The sequence below is a fragment of the Bufo bufo genome, chromosome 4 (genome assembly GCF_905171765.1).
Source record: "Bufo bufo chromosome 4, aBufBuf1.1, whole genome shotgun sequence".
In the NCBI taxonomy this organism is placed as follows: Eukaryota; Metazoa; Chordata; class Amphibia; order Anura; family Bufonidae; genus Bufo; species Bufo bufo.
Window position 1 is genome coordinate 225,959,830 of NC_053392.1, and position 22,570 is coordinate 225,982,399.

The 22,570-nt window shown below is 45.4% G+C and overlaps 1 protein-coding gene across 2 annotated transcripts in view; it reads left to right on the top strand.

Moving 5' to 3' along the window:
* The window catches only part of LOC120997963 (probable cation-transporting ATPase 13A5), a 262,081-nt gene that overhangs the window by 83,986 nt on the left and 155,525 nt on the right, over positions 1–22,570 (top strand). For both annotated transcript variants that reach the window (XM_040428345.1, XM_040428346.1), the window contains exon 12: positions 6,982–7,170. In XM_040428345.1, the coding sequence (XP_040284279.1) occupies positions 6,982–7,170 (189 nt within the window). The remainder of the gene's footprint in view (positions 1–6,981; positions 7,171–22,570) is intronic.

Below are 22,570 nucleotides of genomic sequence, written 5' to 3' on the forward strand. Positions count from 1 at the left end.
TCTTTGGAGCGATGCGATGCAAGCCTCTTCCGGCCTGTGTCCCGACTCCAGCGCTGTACGGCTCAGGTGGCGCAATAACGTCATCGCGCCGCCTACGCCGGCCTCTGATATCCTATCAGAGGAACAGGAAAGGGACACACCCCCCTGCCCTGCTCCTCCGCACAGCCTTCTGTTTGTATCACTGTCCTGAGGACGGCGATACAAACAGATCACTATGGAGATGATCGATTTGCTTCCACAATGGAAGCGCTCATCTCAGTGCCTGCCCCGCCGCCGCCGCACACATTGCCCTGCTACCGCTGGGGGGGATTTGATAATTTCTGTCCCCCCTGCATTATTTCCTTGGGGGCATCCGGGCAACCAGGCATAGTTGTCTGATTATAGCCGTAACTTGGTGCCGGTTTTGGAGCTCGCTCAAGCTCACACACATCCCATGCCTAGCCCCCGTGTTAAACTTAGTGGTTCAGCGGTTTCTCAAAATCTAACCCAATTTGCCTGAGGTACTGGTAAAGGTGCGCCACGCGTATGCCCATTTCCGAAAGTCATCTACAGCTGCCCCAGGTCTGATAACGCTGCAGCAGCGCTTGCAATTGCCAGCTCACCGACTCCACGTTCCAAATGTTGGCCAGACTTTGTGAACAGCAGAGGGCAGTAGTGGAATACCAGCTGCAACATGGTCGTTGCCTGTCCAGTCAGGTTACACTCTTCAAAAGCGATGAGTGGGCATGGAAGTCTGACCCCTGTGAGGTTTTACGCAACTTTGAGGAATCAACACAGATGGTGAGCGGCGATGCCGCTATTATCAGTGTAACCATCCCACTTCTGTCAAAAAATATAAGAACAGAGTGCGGCGGCACCGCTGCAATCAGGAAAACAATTCAGCCACTATTTCTGGCCAGGCGCCAACAATGCAATCCTAAACAACTTCGTATGTGGTGCTCCGCAACGAGAGGGAGAGTCGATTCAATGTATCAAATGTAGAGAAGGTAAAAAAGGGTTTGCGGCACTCACCGAAGTAGAAAAGCAGTTATTCTTTATTCATTCCTCTTGAGGAAGGTAACAAACTGGGTACAGGGGCGGACACAATGTTGCAGGTGGTGGCCGCTACGGCCGTTTCGCGCGTGCTGTCGCGCTTCTTCTGGCCGCTGTAATCGTCATCGCGCAGCATTGCGCTTTATAGGGGTGGCGCTACACAGCCAGAGCCATCAGCTGCAACTATGCGCCGCATATTGGTAACGTAAAAACCACAAAACATGGAAAGGGAAGAATACATGCATACTCAGCACCGGTAACTCATTTCAGAATCTTTGATCTGATGCACATTACCGTGCAGTAACATTGCTTGATTATCCAATGCATAGAAGTGACAATAATACTTTCAAGAACACACGAAAATAAATCCTCCAAGAGATACAAGGAGTTTAATGCTATCTAAACACAATCATGAATAGATATTCTATAGTGCAACCTCTAATCTTAAAGGAACACTGACATGTCGTTCCTATCATTTAACCCCGCTGCTCCCATGGCTTTGGTAAGCAGAATCCACCTGGCTTCCCTCTGCAGGAGCAGACGGTGCCGATCCCCTCCCCTAGGGAGGGGTCGGACTTGCTCCACTCCTGCAAAGGAAAGACAGCATGGGCGACCATCATGGGCTACTCTAATATGGTCAATCAAACGGGGACACCCTCTACCTGAGCGGATGGAGCTGACATGCTCACGTATTCGTTCAAAAAGGGGACGGATTGTTTTGCCTATATAGAATCTCTTGCACGGGCAAAATACCACATAAACAACATCAGGTGTGCGGCATGTGATGAAATCTCGTACTGTATACTTAACTCCTCCTATCTGTAGCCATTTGCTACATGCATTTAGTGCACAAAAAGAACAATGCCCACATTTATGGTTCCCTCTTGGTTTATTACTCGTAAGCCAGGTCTCCCCCTGAGATTTATGGAGGATGCTGTTGCTGTGGTTTTTACATTGACAATTTACGGCGCATAGTTGCAGCTGATGGCTCCTGCTGTGTAGCGCCGCCCCTATAAAGCGCAATGCTGCGTGATGACGATTACAGCGGCCAGAAGAAGCGCGACAGCACGCGCAAAACGGCCGTAGCCGCCACCACCTGCAACATTGTGTCTGCCCCTGTACCCAGTTTGTTACCTTCGTCAAGAGGAATGAATAAAGAATAACTGCTTTTCTACTTCGGTGAGTGCCGCAAACCCTTTTTTACCTTCTCTACATTTGATACATCCCACTTCTGTGTCTACTGAAATGCTCTCTGTTCACAATGAAGGCGGACACTTTGCATGTGGAAGAGGTGGAAAAGGGGGAAGACAGCACACAGGGTGGTAGCCAGACCACCCTCAGTTCGTCTTCTCAGCACAAATTGGATGATGAGGAGGAGGAGCAGGAGACGGTTGCTTCCGCTACAGAGGTTTGTACCCATACCAGGTTTATTTCATCTGTTCAGCGTGGATGGGCCGAAGAGGAGGATGAGGAGATTGAGAGTCATCCTCCTGATGAGGACAGCGAAGTCTTGTCTGTTGGGACTCTGGCACACATGACTGACTTTGTTATGCTGCCTTTCCCTTGACCCTCGCGTTATATGCATTTTGGCCAACAACAATTACTGGTGGTTCACCCTCCTTGACCCCCACTACAAAGAGCACTTCTCATCTCCCATTCCTGTGGTGGAGAAGACTAGCAAAATGGTGCAATACCAGAAGGTCCTTGTGCAAAAATTGCTCCAGCTAACAACGCTGGCGGCAGAGTACGTAGTTCCTTGGGTAACCGAGGAGGGGAGACGAGGGGAACACACAGCAGTTCCAACAGAGGCAGGGCAACACTCTCCAAGGCCTGGGACAGTTTCATGACACCCTGCCAGCACCCTCACCCTGATGCGCGGCCTAGTGTCACAAGGAGGGAAAAGTTTTGGAAGATGGTGAAGGAGTACGTAGCAGACCGTGTCAGCGTCCTCAGTGATCCCTCTGTGCCTTACAACTATTGGGTGTCCAAGCTGGACACGTGGCATGAATTGGCACTCTACACCTTGGAGGTGCTTGCCTGCCCTGCCGCCAGCCTTTTGTCAGAGCAAGTATTTAGTGCTGCTGGGGGCATAATAACTGATAAGCGCATCCGCCTTTTAACTGAAAATGCTGACAGGTTGACTCTCATCAAAATGAACAAAGCCTGGATTGCCTCTGACTTCTCTACTCCACCAGAGGAAAGCGGCTGAACATAAAGGCACTTTAAATGTGGCTTTTATGGTGCATTGAATACACTGTATTCCCATGCACCTCTTACACCACAATGTGTGCCCTCGCTCCTAATGTTTTAGAGGGTCGCCAGCAGGCCCTTGTTCCTAATGTTTTTGAGGGTCACAAGCAGGCCATCAATCATAATTTTTCAAGGGTGATGCCCTCCTTTATGTGTAATAAAGGGTGTATTGGAGTGCCGTTTCATTTTTGGCAGCCCTTTCACTTAGTGCATAGGCTTTATGAATGAAGGAGTCCCACTACTTGAACAATTGTACCACAATGTGAATGAGGCCTTCCTTTATGTGATATACAGGTTGTATCGGAGTGCTTCTTCCTTGTAATTTTTGGCAGCACTTGCACTTTATATACAAGTAAATATACAGGAAAGAATGTTTCCTAACCATTTTTCATCTAAAATCAATTTTATCTTCGGTTTTGTGCGTATTATTGTCAGTCTGTAAAAGTGGCGTACTACTCGGACAACATCGTTCCCAGCAGCGACCTGGGAGTCCAAGATGGATCCAGACATCCTCCCCATGCCGTTCCCAAACCATTTCAGTGGTGTTTCCATCAATTTCTGACCTTTTTATGTGAACCAGGCACCCTCCCCTCTTCAGAGCAGGGGTGCTTGGCTTAATGCTCTGGTTCTCCCATTGACTTCCATTGTGCTCTTGTGCTCTGTAGAGCGCCCGAGCATCCCAAAGTGTTCTACTCGTGCACCAGAGCACCCAAGCACTTTGGTTCTCGATCAACACTAGCTCGTATGTTTTGTAATAGTGAGATCACAGACGTTCATGCAATCACTGTGCAAAGTGCATTACTGTACATAAGTCTGGAATGGTGGCCTGAAAAAAGGTGAAGAAGCCTCCACTTCCATATCGTCATAAGAAGCGTAGACAGTATGGGGAATGGCAGAACAGAAAAAAAATCTAAATCGCCAATTTGACACAGAATTTAAAAAAGTTGTATATAAAGTCATTGAAAAGTCATACACGCCCCAAAATAGTAAAAATAAAAACTACAGCAGAACCTCAATGTCTAATAGACGTGTTTTGAAATGGAAATTAATATAACATTGGTTAAGTTTAATTATTATGCACACTGTGTATGATTCACCACCAGTAATGGTGTATTTTTCATACAAGAACCTAATTTAATATCAATAATGTTTGGCTATTATTCATGCTCTATAGGAATATTAGAGCATATAAACATCAGATGATACAGAATTTATTAAAGGGAACCTGTCACCTGGATTTTGGGTATAGAGCTGAGGACATGGTTTGCTAGATGGCCTCTAGCACATCCGCAATACCCAGTCCCCATAGCTCTCTGTGCTTTTATTGTGTAAAAAAACCCGATTTGATACATATGCAAATTAACCTGAGATGAGTTAGAGCTTGAAAATATGACTTCTCTGGTCACACAAGTAAGATATGACTCGTATGTTAATTTGCATAAAAGGCGGTAAGTACAAAAATGCTTAATACTTATTGAATTTGTCTGCAAATAAAATTAAAAAAGTGTAATTTATATGTTTAGGGTAACACAATGAACATTTGGAAACGCTCAGTGAGGGTAGCATAGTAGAGGTGACAGGTTCCCTTTAATATTTGACCACAGTCACATTTTGATGGTGCAGTTTCATGGTCAATTATGCGGAAAGTTATCAGCACTGGTAATAAGGAAAACTGGCTTAGTTGCCCATAGCAACCAATCAGATTCTGCCTTTCATTTTTCAAAGAACCTTTAAAAAAAATGAGAGGTGGAATATGTTTCTATTGGCATCTATGCTAGTTTCCCTTTACATCAGTTTTGCTAAATTCCCCCTTAATGTTTAAGGGGTGTGTTTGAAATGGAACCTAATTTAACATCGGTTAAGTTTAATTATTATTTAAAATATACATATTTTAACATCAGTAATACTTGATTACTATTCAGACTGAGACATGATTTATTAACATTTGATCATAGTTCATGCATTGTGATGGTGTAGCTTCATGGCCACCCAATGCTAAATAGATGTATCTCAATTGGAACCTAATCTAATATGGGTTAAATGAATTGTGCAGCCTTTTTATATTGATGCCCTATCCTCAGGATAGGTCATCAATATCTGATCGGTGGGCACCCCCCCCTCCCCTGATCAGCTGTTTGAAGAGGAGGCGGCACTCGATGGAGGATAGGTCATCAATATATACAGCCTGCACAACCCTTTTAAGTTTAACACCATGCATGATTGACCACCAGTAATGCTTAGCTATTCTTCACACTTTGTATGAGTGTTTATTCCTGAATTATGTATTGAAAATATTTTACTAGCAATTGTGCCCGATATAGGAAGGTATATCATCAATGTATTAATGCTATATTGTATTTATGTAAATGATATTAATCTGTATGATCATGGACAACTTTGAAGCATGGATAAGAATGACTCATTTGATATGTGTCAACCCTCTTCTTTTAATTATATAAAGGATTACGGTAATTCCTCAGGGTGGGTCCCACTAATTAGTGACTTACTGTATTTTATGTGTTTGTTCACACTTTTTTATAAATTTGTTTTAACATGGTCAGTAGTTATTTTGTTACCCTTTGTGAGTTCAGAGGATATAAGAGGCTACGGCTTGGTGAGCTGGTTGACGGTGGAGATCCAGTGTGCAAGGTTGGAGTGGCCCACCAGAGTACCAGAGGATCCTCCGGTGGGCCCATGCTCTGACAATAATTAATCCCTAATAAAACAGGCCCTTTAAAGGGGTTGTCTGCTTTTTATTATTGATGGCCTATCCTCAGGATAGATGATCAATATCAGATCGGCAGGGGTCCAACTCCCGGCACACTCGCAGATCAGCTGTTTGAAGAGAAGGCAGCTTTCATATGAAAGCTGCCTTCTGTGCTCTGTTTACCTGCTCGCTGCAGCAATTGCAGTGGTGAGTAGTGTAATTACAAGTATGGTGTCCCCATTCACTTCTATGAGACGGCTCTGTAGTATTAACTTTAACAGATGGAGTCGTCCCATAGAAGTGAATGGGGATGACGTACTTTTAATTATGCATGCTTACCCTGCAATTGCAGAGCAGGTAAACAGAGCACAGAAGGTAGCGCTCGTATGAGAGCTGCCTTCTCTTCAAACAGCTGATCAGCAGGGGTGCCGGAAGTCAGATCCCCGCCAATGTGATATTGAAGACCTATCCTGAGGATAGGTCATCAATAGTAAAAAGTGGACACCCCCCTTAAGGTCCTGTATACACAGAGGGTGGGCCCTCAGAATCGTTTTCTCTAGTGGGTAGTGCTGAGCGAACTTGTGTTTTAAGTTCGGCGTCTAAAGTTCGGGTTCGGATTATCGAAGAATCGCGTTATGGATTCTAAATTCCATTATGGTCCGTGGTACCACGGACCATAACGGAATTTAGAATCCATAACGCGATTCTTCGATAATCCGAACCCGAACTTTAGACGCTGAACTTAAAACCCAAGTTCGCTCAGCACTACTAGGGGGCCCAGGGGACTTCAGTCAATGCTGCCAGTGTGTACAATATATTCCTGTAATGCAAATATATCTATTTAGAACATTTTTTGTATTCTATATATTAATCTACCCAGTGAGGCAAATAAACTGTTACCACTAGTCATGCAAAGAATCACAATGGTGAACACTAATGTTTTTTAGAGTACGTTAACATTATTTTCATTTTCAATCTATTTATATTGGAAGGTTCCAGCTGGGAGAATTATCGTTGAGGCTCTAGTTCTTATAATCTGTGCAATCTCCCCAGTCATACCTGCTGCTCTAATGGTTGGGATCATGTATGCAAAACGAAGACTGAGAAAGAAGCATATACATTGCATCAGTCCAGACAGAATCAACATGTGTGGTCAGGTCAACCTCTTCTGCTTTGATAAAGTAAGGATATTTCTTTTCTATTTGATCTAATCTAAATCAGGCCACAGGTCAGTCTATGTCTAATGTCTATGGACCCAGAGCTGTAGCAACGTATTTCTGCCTAGCTACAGTGTCGGACCCCTGCCGATCAGATATTGATGACCTATCCTGAGGATGTTGTCAATATTAACAGCTGGACAACCCCTTTAAGGGTCCATTCACACGTCCGTAAGTGTTTTGCGGATCCGCAAATTCCGGATCCGCAAAACACGGACACCTTCAATGTGCGATCCGCACATCACAGACACTATAATAGAAAATGCCTTTTATGGTCCACAATTGCGGACAAGAATAGGACATGTTCTATTTTTTCCAGGAACAAAATTGTGTATCCCGAAAAAACGGATGCGGATGCCGAAAAAACGGATGCGGATCCAGGAAATGTGGATTTGCATCTGTTCCAGCCCCATTGAAAGTGAATGGGTCCGCAAATTGCGGAACGAATGCGGACCCAAATTACGGACGTGTGAATGGACCCTAACTCTCCTTTAGAGCTGTCATATGCCAAAAGTAGAGATGATGAAAGGGTGAGCAGAAGGCAGAGCCTTTAAGCAGAATCCCCACTCCCCTCTTCTGCTCATGCTGGCATAACTAGTGCCCAGATCAATTTACTGTACAACGGTGTTAGGAAGTAGAGATGGCCCGAACTATCCGACGGCGAACAGTTCCCGGCGAACATAGCTTGTTCGCGTTCGCCTCTGCCGGGCGAACACATGCGATGTTCGGTCCGCCCCCTATACATCATCATTGAGCAAACTTTGACCCTGTACCTCACAGTCAGCAGACACATTCCAGCCAATCAGCAGCATACCCTCCCTCCCAGACCCTCCCACCTCCTGCACAGCATCCATTTTAGATTCATTCTGAAGCTGCAGTCTTAGTGAGAGGAGGGAGACTGTAACTGCTGCTGATTTAATTGGGAAATCGATAGCTAGGCTAGTGAATTCAGTGTCCACTCCAGTCCTGAAAGACTCATCTGATCTCTGCTGTAAGGACAGCGTCCTGACAGCACCCCAAAAAGCCCTTTTAGGGCTGCAACATTAGTCTGCTTTTTTTTTTTCCTTTATATACATATTGCAGTTGCCTGGCCTGCCTGTGTGTGAGGAGCTGCAGGCCCACAGACTGTAGTGTGCCCACTGCCAGTGCTCACCCCTGTCATTCCGTGTGGCACAGGACTTTGCTTAAAAAAGGCACTTAATTTTTACACTTTAATCTAAGGTTAGTTGCCTGCCAGTGTGTGTCAGGCTGACTTCCACTGACTGTAGTGTGCCCACTGCCAGTGCCCACCACTCATACCGGCTGGCACAGGACTTTGCATAAAAAAGGCATTTAATTTTTACACTTTAGTGTAATTTCAGCTGCTTGCCTGCTGCTAGTGTGTGTCAGGCCGACTTCAACTGACTGTAGTGTGCCCACTGCCAGTGCCCACCCCTGTCATCCCGTGTGGCACAGGACTTTGCTTAAAAAAAAGGCACTTCATTTTTACACTTTAATCTAAGGTTAGTTGCCTGCCAGTGTGTGTCAGGCCGACTTTAACTGACTGTAGTGTGCCCACTGCCAGTGCCCACCCCTGTCATCCCGAGTGGCACAGGACTTTGCTTAAAAAATAGGCACTTAATTTTTACACTTTAATCTAAGGTTAGTTGCCTGCCAGTGTGTGTCAGGCTGACTTCCACTGACTGTAGTGTGCCCACTGCCAGTGCCCACCACTCATACCGGCTGGCACAGGACTTTGCATAAAAAAGGCATTTAATTTTTACACTTTAGTGTAATTTCAGCTGCTTGCCTGCTGCTAGTGTGTGTCAGGCCGACTTCAACTGACTGTAGTGTGCCCACTGCCAGTGCCCACCCCTGTCATCCCGTGTGGCACAGGACTTTGCTTAAAAAAAAGGCACTTCATTTTTACACTTTAATCTAAGGTTAGTTGCCTGCCAGTGTGTGTCAGGCCGACTTCAACTGACTGTAGTGTGCCCACTGCCAGTGCCCACCCCTGTCATCCCGAGTGGCACAGGACTTTGCTTAAAAAATAGGCACTTAATTTTTACACTTTAATCTAAGGTTAGTTGCCTGCCAGTGTGTGTCAGGCTGACTTCCACTGACTGTAGTGTGCCCACTGCCAGTGCCCACCACTCATACCGGCTGGCACAGGACTTTGCTTAAAAAAGGCATTTAATTTTTACACTTTAATGTAATTTCAGCTGCTTGCCTGCTGCTAGTGTGTGTCAGGCCGACTTCAACTGACTGTAGTGTGCCCACTGCCAGTGCCCACCCCTGTCATACCGAGTGGCACAGGACTTTGCTTAAAAAATAGGCACTTAATTTTTACACTTTAATCTAAGGTTAGTTGCCTGCCAGTGTGTGTCAGGCTGACTTCCACTGACTGTAGTGTGCCCACTGCCAGTGCCCACCACTCATACCGGCTGGCACAGGACTTTGCTTAAAAAAGGCATTTAATTTTTACACTTTAATGTAATTTCAGCTGCTTGCCTGCTGCTAGTGTGTGTCAGGCCGACTTCAACTGACTGTAGTGTGCCCACTGCCAGTGCCCACCCCTGTCATACCGAGTGGCACAGGACTTTGCTTAAAAAATAGGCACTTAATTTTTACACTTTAATCTAAGGTTAGTTGCCTGCCAGTGTGTGTCAGGCTGACTTCCACTGACTGTAGTGTGCCCACTGCCAGTGCCCACCACTCATACCGGCTGGCACAGGACTTTGCATAAAAAAGGCATTTAATTTTTACACTTTAGTGTAATTTCAGCTGCTTGCCTGCTGCCAGTGTGTGTCAGGCCCGCTTCCACTGACTGTAGTGTGCCCACTGCCAGTGCCAACCACTGATACCGGGTGGCACAGTAGCTTGCCGATAAATAAGGCATTTAATTTTTAGACAGTAGTCTAAATTCAGTTGCTTGCCTGCTGCCAGTGTGTGTCAGGCCCTCTTCCACTGACTGTAGTGTGCCCACTGCCAGTGCCAACCACTCATACCGGGTGGCACAGTAGCTTGCCGATAAATAAGGCATTTAATTTTTACACTTTAGTGTAATTTCAGTTGCTTGCCTGCTGCCAGTGTGTGTCAGGCCCGCTTCTACTGACTGTAGTGTGCCCACTGCCAGTGCCAACCACTGATACCATCTCCCCGTTCGAAAAATCTATTCAATAAATGGCACCCAGATTGGGGACGTTAGAGGGATTAAACTGATGAGAATAGTACTACAGAAAATACCACTCATATCGGGTGTGACAGTAAATTGCACGGCGCAGACGCAGTCACCGTGGATAAAAACAAAGGGGAGGGAGCCAGCGTTTTTTTAACCATCTCCCCGTTCGAAAAATCAATTCAATTGACCTTTCGGGACCCTTGGTGTTGTACGTGGCTGGGTGGAGGAAGAAACCTTCAATGACATCACCGGGACGTGGCTAGCTTGGTATCCAACCTTGTGCAAATGGGGAGTTTGCGGTTGTGCAAATGAACTGTTTGCGGTGCATTAAAAGGGGAGTTTGGTCTGTCAATGTCTGTGATGCGGGCGTAACCCTTACACTACCTGATCGATACAACATCATACCTGATCGTATACACACACTGGATGTTTTAAAGCACGTTATTCCAAACAATTTAGGAATGTTAGTTGATTTATGCCCTTTATGGATTAAAACCCGACTCTGCGTCCACTACGTAATTTTCCATGGGAGTTTTGCCATAGATCCCCCTCCGGCATGCCACAGTCCAGGTGTTAGACCCCTTGAAACAACTTTCTCATCACTATTGTGGCCAGAAAGAGTCCCTGTGGGTTTTAAAATTCGCCTGTCTATTGAAGTCTATGGCGGTTCGCCCGGTTCGCCAGTTCGCGAACATTTGCGGAAGTTCTCGTTCGCTGTTCGCGAACTGAAAATTTTATGTTCGCGACATCACTATTAGGAAGCCCCAGCTGCTGTAACTGCATTGGCAGCTCAGTGAGCGGAGGAAGGCAGAATATCTAGTCAATTTCCACAGCTAAAACATTTGTCTAATGTCATTCATTTTGTTGGTACTGTATTACAGGTTTTTTTTTCCACATGGAAAAACTGCACGCAATCCGCATGGTGTGCAGCCATCCTTAATGTATGCTACAAGTGGTTTGCCTGCCTTCACTAGCAATGTCATTGTATGGACCATCAGAATCTCTATTTCTAACTAAACACTTTAGATATTTTGGGATCGCCATAGCAACCATAGCAGTGGCTATGGGGCCCTACGCCACTGGGGGCCCGTCCGGGCCGCCTTCTGTTGATTTTTTTTTTTTTACACACATCCACTACAAACAGGCAGCCAGGCCCGAGCCGCGGGGCGCGGGCGGTCCGCGGCTCAGGCTTGGCTGGGGAGGAGTCAGGACTGGAGCATGGCCGGGCCAACACAGAGGCTGGGGGGGCTCCAGCCAGGCCACTGAGTAAGGAAGATCCGATCATATTCTAACCCCCAGGCGTTCCCATGGTGACGGGGACACTTGCCTGGGGGTTAGAATATACCATCGGATCTGATGTATAAACTCAAATCCGATGGTATATTCTAACCCCCAGGCGTTCCCATGGTGACAGGGACGCTTGCCTGGGGGTTAGAATATACAGGGCCACGCCGCTCACAGGAGCACATTTATAAACTAATTAGTAACTTGAACTTTAATCATTGACATTGCTGAATGCTGATCTCTTTACTTGCATTGGATATCTTACTCTGTCTTAGCTCTGGTAACGGTACAGCAGGCAGTGCGGGCGGCGCTCACTCACTGACGTCACGCACCTGCTCCTCCCACTAGGCGGCGCAGGCGCGTGACGTCAGTGAGTGAGCGCCGCTCACCCGTACTGCCTGCTGTACCGTTACCAGAGCTAAGTAAGGGTAAGTAAGAGTAAGGTATCCAATCCAAGTAAAGAGATCAGCATTCAGCAATGTCAATGATTAAAGTTCAAGTTACTAATTCGTTTATAAATGTGCTCCTGTGAGCGTCGGGGAGGGGGATCTGTGGATGGCACTATTTAGGGGAGGGGGATCTGTGGATGGCACTGTTTAGGGGAGAGGGATCTGTGGATGCACTGTTCAGGGGAGGAGGATCTGTGGATGGCACTGTTTAGGGGAGGGGGATCTGTGGATGGCACTGTTTAGGGGAGGGGGATCTGTGGATGGCACTGTTTAGGGGAGGGGGATCTGTGGATGGCACTATTTAGGGGAGGGGGATCTGTGGATGGCACTGTTTAGGGGACGGGGATCTGTGGATGGCACTGTTTAGGGAAGAGGGATCTGTGGATGGCACTGGGGGGGGCATAAAATTATTTTTGCTATGGGGCCCATGCATTTCTAGCTACGCCCCTGCTTCTTGGGGTCTATTTTGGGCCCAAAGCTGTCCCTTTATACCATCAGCCTTGGTAATGAGTATCAAGGGACCTTATGGTTGCAGGGACATGGAACACCTCCCTTGACAATTTTGTGCTTATTAAAAATCAGAGCAGCATGTACAAAATATTGTATATCAAATTGTTTTTTTGCAAACATTCATATTTACATCATGCTTTGAGACAAGTCCACTGTCCCTCTTCACCTCACTAAACTGGACCTCTGGCTCCTTTCAGCATAACTGAAAGTCCAGCTGTACAGAACAGAGTTACTGCTACCGACAGATGTAAAGCAGTTGAAACTCAGCAACTGACATTAAATTCTCACCCTGGAACAATCAGCATTTTCTGAGAAAGCAGATATGATGTCTGATCATAGAGATCAGCTGTCAGAATGTAAAATGTATTCTGAAAATCTCATCAACTTTCTATTTCAAATGACACAAAATGTAAGTGACCCCCACAAAGACCTCTGAAGATACCCTGTAGTATTTGGTAGCAATATGTTAGCAGTGGATTTTTCATTGGGATCCTGTAAATTGTGAGATTAGATATGCCATGTCTCAGCAAAAGTAGAGCAGAGGATGAGTGGTAGTGGCTCTGACTACAACAGTTATTCACATAAATCACAGTGGCAGTCCTCACACCGATGCTTCCTAGAGCTGTGGCAATGGCAGGAGGGCGCACACTTTCTTCCCTCAGGGCACACCGTGATGTTGGTACTCCTGACAGATGGCAGTTAGGGTGCCCTTGGTGTTATGGATCTGATACAGGTGCAAGGCAAGAGATGTAGGTGCTGTGTCCAGCAAATGGTGTTACCAGGCCAGTTATGGAAAAACAGAAAAGTTTCTCTTTATTAAAATGCAGAATGGGAGTTGTAGTATATCTAACAGTAATAAAAAATAAAAAATAAAGAAAACTGTTACAAACCATTCACAGTGCAAATCTTTCCTGATCTAATATATAGTGTGGGGTTTCGCTCTGGTAGACAGGATAAGCGGACACAGTAAAGAGGCAACAACAAGTTATTTGGATCAAACAGTTCATTCAGTGTTTTATTCACACTTTAGGCAAGTGACAAAACAAGCAGTCATAATCAAACAAAAAGTCACCTTGTGGTGTTGGTGGTAATTCACACCATGCGGCAATTCTGCCTCAAAGAGTCCTTGACCATAGCAGCAGCAACCTGTTTTCACGCCAAACAGGTAGCAAACCTTCATCCAAACACAAGGCTCCCAGATCCCAACACAGAGACCTGGCTTCTGAGCCCAGCTGCCTATTTAAAGGGTTTCTGTCACCCCACAAAACTTTTTTTTTTTTTTTTTTGGATAGTTAGATATTTTTTTTTTTTTTTTTTGGATAGTTAGATTCCTCATAGCGCGATATAGGGGAATATAATAGTCTTACTTACTTTCATGCGGCCGATTCTTTATAAAACGAAGTTTTATAATATGTAAATGAGGGCTCTACCAGCAAGTAGGGCGTCTACTTGCTGGTAGCCGCAGCAGAAAACCGCCCCCTCGCCGTGTTGATTGACAGGGCCAGCCGTGATCTCCTCCTCCGGCCCGCCCTGTCATTAATTCAAAAATCGCGCGCCTCTGGTCATTCGGCGCAGGCGCTCTGAGATGAGGAGGCTCGTCTCCTCAGCACTCCCTCAGTGCGCCTGCGCCGATGACATCACCGAAAGAGAAGACGTCATCGGCGCAGGCGCACTGAGGGAGTGCTGAGGAGACGAGCCTCCTCATCTCAGAGCGCCTGCGCCGAATGACCAGAGGCGCGCGATTTTTGAAATACTGACAGGGCCGGCCGGAGGAGGAGATCACGGCTGGACCTGTCAATCAACACGGCGAGGGGGCGGTTTTCTGCTGCGGCTACCAGCAAGTAGACGCCCTACTTGCTGGTTGAGCCCTCATTTACATATTATAAAACTTAGTTTTATAAAGAATCGGCCGCATGAAAGTAAGTAAGACTATTATATTCTCCTATATCGCGTTATGAGGAATCTAACTATCCAAAAAAAAAAAAAAGAGTTTTGTGGGGTGACAGAAACCCTTTAACCACTTCCCATCTGGGCCCTTTGCCCCCTTCCTGACCAGGCCAAATTTTGCAAAACTGACATATCTCACTTTATGTGGTAATAACTTTGGAACGCCTTTATTTATCCAAGTCATTCAGAGATTGTTTTCTCGTGACACATTGTACTTCATGATAGTCATAAATTTGAGTCAAAATATTTCACCTTTATTTATGAAAAAATCCCAAATTTACCCAAAAATTTGAAAAATTCGCAATTTTCTAAATTTCAATTTCTCTGCTTTTAAAACAGAAAGTGATACCTCATAAAATATTTATTATTTAACATTCCCCATATGTCTACTTTATGTTGGCATTATTTTGGAAATGTCATTTTATTTTTTTAGGACGTTAGAAGGCTTAGAAGTTTAGAAGGAATTCTTCAAATTTTTAAGAAAATTGCCAAAATCCACTTTATAAGGACCAGTTCAGGTCTGAAGTCACTTTGTGGGGCCTACATAGTGGATACCCCCATAAATGACCCCATTGTAGAAACTACACCCCTCAAGGTATTCAAAACCGATTTTACAAACTTTGTTAACCCTTTAGGCGTTCCACAAGAATTAAAGGAAAATGGAGATCAAATTTTTAAATTTCACTTTTTTGGCAGATTTTCCATTTTAATCAATTTTTTTCTTTAACACATCGATGGTTAACAGCCAAACAAAACTCAATATTTATTACCCAGATTCTGCGGTTTACAGAAACACCCCACATGTGGTCATAAACTGCTGTATGGGCACACGGCAGGGCGCAGAAGAAAAGGAACTCCACATGGTTTTTAGATGCCATGTCCCATTTGAAGCCCCCTGATGCACCCTTACAGTAGAAACTCCCAAGAAGTGACCCCATTTTGGAAACTAGGGGATAAGGTGCCAGTTTTATTAGTACTATTTTTGGGTACATATGATTTTTTGATCATTCATTATAACACTTTATGGGGCAAGGTGACCAAAAAATTTGTTGTTTTAGCACAGTTTCTATTTATTTATTTTTACAGCGTTCACCTGAGGGGTTCAGTCAAGTGACATTTTTATAGAGCAGATTGTTACGGACGTGGGGATACCTAATATGTATACTTTTTCTCATTTATTAAAGTTTTACACAATAATAGCATTTTTGAAACAAAAAAATTATGTTTTAATGTGTCCATGTTCTGAGAGCTATAGTTTTTTTATTTTTTGAGAGATTTTCTTATGTAGGGGCTCATTTTTTGCGGGATGAGGTGACGGTTTTATTGGTACTATTTTGTGGGACATACGCATTTTTGATCACTTGGTGTTGCACCTTTTGTGATGCAAGGTGACAAAAATTGCTTGTTTTGACACAGTTTTTTTTTTTTTTTTTTTACGGTGTTCACCCGAGGGGTTAGGTCATGTGATATTTTTATAGAGCTGGTTTTTACGGACGCGGCAATACCTAATATGTATCCTTTTTTTTATTTGTTTCACTTTAACACAATAATAGCATTTTTGAAACCAAAAGAATGATGTTTTAGTGTCTCCATGTTCTAAGAGCTATAGTTTTTTTTATTTTTTAAGAGATTTTCTTATGTAGGGGCTCATTTTTTGCGGGATGAGGTGACGGTTTTATTGGTACTATTTTGTGGGACATACGCGTTTTTGATCACTTGGTGTTGCACCTTTTGTGATGCAAGGTGACAAAAATTGCTTGTTTTGACAGTTTTTTTATTTTATTTTTTACGGTGTTCACCCGAGGGGTTAGGTCATGTGATACTTTTATAGAGCTGGTTTTTACGGACGTGGCAATACCTAATATGTCTATTTTATTTTATTTTTTCTATTTTAAATTTTTTTTTTTTATTCCTTAGGTGGGAACTTTTTTTTTTTTACATGTCAAACTTTATTTTATTTTATTTTTTCAACCCTTTATTTTTTTTTACACTTTTCGTCCCCCATAAGGTCATACAAGACCTCTGGGGGACATTTGCTTCACTTTTTCTTTTTTTTTTTCACTGTTGATTTCTCCTGTAACTGGGGCTGACATAGTAGCCCCAGTTACAGGACAAATGCACCCCTATAGAGGCTTTACAGCAGCAATCTAGCGCTGTACAGCCTCACAGCAGGGCTGATCGAGGTCTCTGAGAGACCTCACACAGCTCCTGCACACTCCGGTCACGGCGGTCACATGACCGCCGGGCCGGAACAGGAAGCGCACAGCGCTTCCTTCTCTGCAGACACAGCGCTCGGTGAGCGCTGTGTCTGCAGCGATCTAGAAGGCAGGGACACCTGGGAACTGTCCCTGCCTTGTCTTAGGGTTGCCCTGCTGTCACTGACAGCGGGCAACCCGATCAGCAGCTGCACGATTAGCGTGCAGCTGCTATTTCTGACAGGACGTTCTAAAACGTGCTGTCAGAAATAGACGTCCACCCATAGGACGTTTATATCCTATGGGCGGACGTGAAGCGGTTAAGGACAGCCAGGTGCTGCCAAAACAGACACTTAAAATCCAGTCCAGTATTTGACCTCACCTGGCTGTTTTCCCAGGCAAAACCTCTCACTGTGCCACATTCCCCCCTCCCCTCTTTGTTCAACCCTGAGGGGTGAACACACGCCAGACAGTGTACAGGGCATCCGCGTTTTCCTGTAACCAGCCTGCCCTGTGTTCCACCGAAAACGTAGTTTTGCAGGGAGAGAAACCATCGGGTGACCAGGGTATTTCTGTCCTTGGCCTGGCTCAGGGGAGTGGTCAGTCACCAGGTGGAATTTTCTCCGCAATAAATAATAGCTGAGAGATTTTAATGCCCACTTGATAGCCAGGCAGTCTCTCTCCACTATACTATACCGGGTCACGGCTGGGGTAAGCTTACGGCTAAGGAAGACAACGGGAGGCTCATCCCCGTTGACTTCCTGAGACAGTACAGCACCGAGGCCTACTTCAGAGGCATCAGTCTGTACTATAAACTCCCTTTTGAAGTCGGGCGTCATCAAAACCGGGGACCCGCACAGGGCTGACTTAAAAGCGGAGAAAGCCTCTTCCGCCCGATCATCCCAGCGAACCATCATTGACTTGTGTCCCTTTAAAGAGTCCTGTCAAGGGTGTGGCTAGAGTGGCAAAGTGGTGAACAAACCTCATGTAATAGCCCACCATTCCCAGGAATGGCTTTATTTGCCTAGTGTAAAATTGTGTTTGAGAGCAGCACCAATGACCTTGAAGATGTATTCAGGAATGCATCAGCTCGTCCTTGACCTCAGATCCATTCGGTCATTAGAATAGCATACAAAATCCAAATTGACGGCAGCATCTCCATACAAAAAAGCTTCTTTATTCACAGTGGGTGTACAAACGCACCAGTAAAAAATGTAACGTTTCGGCTACATGGCAGCCTTTCTCAAGCATAACATAAAGTGAAATACAGGGGTTTAAATAGTGCTCATACTCCTCCCCTCAACTAATTATTCCAATTAATTATGGAAATATACATAAAACCACTTCCTCCAAACAGACATAGACCAATGCCAGTGTATCTTATCCTATCCACTGACAGTGTATTAAGATGAGGTCTCGTGGGACACAGTCATAGATTTCACATCATGATGTATATATCTCAGCGTTCCCCCGACGCCAATGCGCATGCCCAAGTGATTTCTCCACCTCTTACGGACATGTGACAAGTTCCGATCATGGGACTCATCACGTGAACGTAATTCTGTCACATGAGATCCTGTACACACCATTCCTAACCTAACACACCTCCCTGCGCGTCAGCACACTCCGCCCTATCAAGCAAGCGTCTTGTATCCAAGGAAATATCCGCAAAACACTTACAGTCATGTGAATGGACCCTTAGGGGCAGATTTATTATATCACAGTGGCAGATGCTGGGCTGTCATAACCAGACATGGTGCTAGATGCTGCACCTGATTTATTATGAGGCGTATGCCAGAGCACAAATTAGGTGCAGCATCCGGCAGACTTGGTACCTAAACTGAAATCTATGCCAGGCCTGAACTGCCATAGATTTCAGTCTTCTTCTACACAAAAAAAATGGTGTAGTTGATAAATGTGGCAGGGATGCAGGCACCTCCCACCTTGCTACACAGCCTTTTCGGGAAAGTGGCAGGCTGACGAAGCAATGGCACTTGCAGCAAAAATGTTTGCACAAGAGCCGTGAAAGAGTTTTTCATGCCACAAAAGTGGCGTATCTGGATGATAAATATGGCAATGGTCTCCTACAGGGTAGTATAGGGGTAATACAATACATCAGAGCATTAAATAACATTTAACTAACAAGAAAAAAATGTGTACCCTACTCTGGGGTACTGCAGACCTCCATGGATCAGACTTGTTTTTCTGTACTTAAAGATGATGGAGGAGAAGAACACTCACATTGCTGGCCAGTTTTGTTTTTTCATCTGAGTCTATGATTCTGAATTAGGCTTTGAAGGAGAGTCGAAGTTCCTACACTGGTGCCTAAGGCCTCCTGCACACGACCGTTGTGTGCACCCGTGGCCGTTGTGCCGTTTTCCGTTTTTTTTCGCGGACCCATTGACTTTCAATGGGTCCGTGGAAAAAACGGAAAATGCACCGTTTTGCAGCCGCATCCGTGATCCGTGTTTCCTGGCCGTGAAAAAAATATGACCTGTCCTATTTTTTTTCACGGCCAACGGTTCACGGACCCATTCAAGTCAATGGGTCCGTGAAAGAACACGGATGCACACAAGATTGGCATCCGTGTCCGTGATCCGTGGCCGTAGGTTACTTTTTATACAGACGGATCCCTCCCCTGTAGTTAACTCATTGGTGGCCAGTGGGCCCCCCTCCCTCCCTTGTAGTTAACTCGTTGGTGGCCAGTGGGCCCTCTCCCCTCCCTCCCCTGTAGTTAACTCATTGGTGGCCAGTGGGCCCCCCTCCCTCCCTTGTAGTTAACTCGTTGGTGGGCAGTGGGCCCTCTCCCCTCCCTCCCCCTCCTAATTAAAATCTCCCCCCCTATCATTGGTGTCAGCGGAGTGTACCGATCGGAGTCCCAGTTTAATCGCTGGGGCTCTGATCGGTAACCATGGCAACCAGGACGCTACTGCTGTCCTGGTTGCCATGGTTACTTAGCAATTTGTAGAACCATTATACTTACCTGCGAGCTGCGATCTCTGCATCCGGCCGGGAGCTCTTCCTACTGGTAAGTGACAGGTCCGGCCGGGAGCTCCTCCTACTGGTAAGTGACATGACCTGTCACTTACCAGTAGGAGGAGCTCCCGGCCGGACCTGTCACTTACCAGTAGGAGGAGCTCCCGGCCGGATGCAGAGATCGCAGCTCGCAGGTAAGTATAATGGTTCTACAAATTGCTAAGTAACCATGGCAACCGGGACTGCAGTAGCGTCCTGGTTGCCATGGTTACCGATCGGAGCCCCAGCGATTAAACTGGGACTCAGATCGGTACACTCCGCTGCCACCAATGATAGGGGGGAGATTTTAATTAGGAGGGGGAGGGAGGGGAGAAGGCCCACTGGCCACCAACGAGTTAACTACAGGGGAGGGAGGGAGGGGGGCCCACTGGCCACCAATGAGTTAACTACAGGGGAGGGAGGGGGCCGGCCGCACTGGCCACCAATGAGTTACTACAGGGGAGGGGGGGGCCCCACAGGCCACCAATGAGTTAACTACAGGGGAGGGGGGGGCCGGCCGCACTGGCCACCAATGAGTTAACTACAGGGGGGGGGCGCGGGGGTCTGCCCCCTGCTGCCTGGCAGCACCTGCCAGGCAGCAGGGGGCAGTCATGTACACAGTTCTTTTAGTATATTCTAACCTGAAGCGTCCCCATCACCATGGGAACGCCTCTGTGTTAGAATATACTGTCGGATTTGAGTTTCACGATGTAACTCAAATCCGACGGTATATTCTAACATAGAGGCGTTCCCATGGTGATGGGGACGCTTCAAGTTAAAATATACCATCGGATTGGAGAAAACTCAGATCCGATGGTATATTAACTCCTGACTTAACATTGAAAGTCAATGGGGGACGGATCCGTTTGAAATTGCACCATATTGTGTCAACATCAAACGGATCCGTCCCCATTGACTTGCATTGTAATTCAGGACGGATCAGTTTGGCTCCGCACGGCCAGGCGGACACCAAAACGACTTTTTTTTCATGTCCGTGGATCCTCCAAAAATCAAGGAAGACCCACGGACGAAAAAACGGTCACGGATCACGGAAAAACGGGACCCGTTTTTGCGGACCGCAAAAAAATACGTTCGTGTGCAGGAGGCCTTAATGGTCACATTGTGATCTGTGCCTGCAGAGCTTGTACATATTGATGGTTTTATTGACTGGCAATGTTGTGAACAATTACCACGTGGGAGATACCCACACAGAACTGCTACCACACAAGCTTGCTCTAGGTCTGACAGTTTTTTGTTTGATCATATTCCAACAACAGAAGTGGCAGCACCTGCTTCTGAGATGACCACAATAGAAGCATATCTTCCCCTGGAAGATTTTTTGGGAGGTCTTGCCCATACATTGTTTTTTTATTACCTCCGCCACCTTCCTCCTTGATACTTATCTCAGACTTTGATGTGCCATTGACTCCTTGCCCCCCCACCCATCATAATTCCCACTTCCATATTTGTCCTGAATGCCACTACTACCATGGCTACAAGTTTCACTATTATCACTAGGGGTGAGCGAATCACCGACTTAAGATTGCTGTTTTAAGAAGTTCTTAAACAAAGTCTCGAGAGACTTCGGACTTGAAGTTTGCCTACGCGGAGCACATACATTTTAATGCTGTACGGAGACAGGTCTCTGTACAGCATTAGAACGAAGTTGGGGAACGAATTGACTTTGGATCTTAGATCTGAAGAGCGGTTTACTCACACCTAATTATCACTGATAACAAAGCTATACTTTTCATTCATCATGTCCTCCTCCTCTGCCTAAAACCCTTCCCAATGGCAGTTCAAATGCTGACTGTTCTCATACAACTCATCAACAGGAAAACTATCTGTAATATCTTCCTTATAACCCAAGGCAACCTAACACCTATGTTTATTTTTCTCACGGTATGTCAATAGACAGTAATTGCCATAAATTTGTTTTTGTCATATTTGTTTCTCAATCTTTATGAAACGTATTTGTATAATTGTGAGGTTTGAAGACACATTTCTCTCCCTTTTTGTAACTTTTTCCTTTATTCTTTTTGAGTTGAAATGTTACATTTGCACTTCAGCATTACTGGTATTTAAAATGTCACAAGGACACTGATAGTTGTGATACCTGATGAAGAAGGCAGTTCACCACAGAAATGTGTTATATATACCTTCTCACTAATTTAATGTTTTGTAATAAAATTTAACAAATCTTAGCCAGATAAGTACCACATATATCCCTATTTTATCCAGTGGTTTGAATTACTTATCACCCAAGTCAAACTCCAAGGTAAAATCAACATCATCCCGATGTGAATGAGCTGATGAGTAAGTCATCCAGTCCACAATGTCATCACCTTCCCTTGCCAAAATAATCCATTGTCTACCAGAGGTGAAGGACAGACGGTTGGTGCTGACAGTGCTTCTGCTCCTGAAACTTGCACATAGCCTCCCAAAATTCTTGGTACCTAAACTGAAATCTATGCCAGGCATGAACTGCCATAGATTTCAGTCTCGCTGGTGGATGACGTGACATAGTAACATAGTACATAAGGCCGAAAAAAGACATTTGTCCATCCTGTTCGGCCTGTCATCCTGGAAGTTGATCCAGAGGAAGGAAAAAAAAAAAACCCTGTGAGGTAGAAGCCAATTTTCCCAATTTTAGGGAAATAAAAAATTCCTTCCCGACTCCAATCGGGCAATCAGAATAACTCCCTGGATCAACGACCCCTCTCTAGTAGCTATAGTCTGTAATATTATTACACTCCAGAAATACATCCAGGCCCCTCTTGAATTCCTTTACTGTTCTCACCATC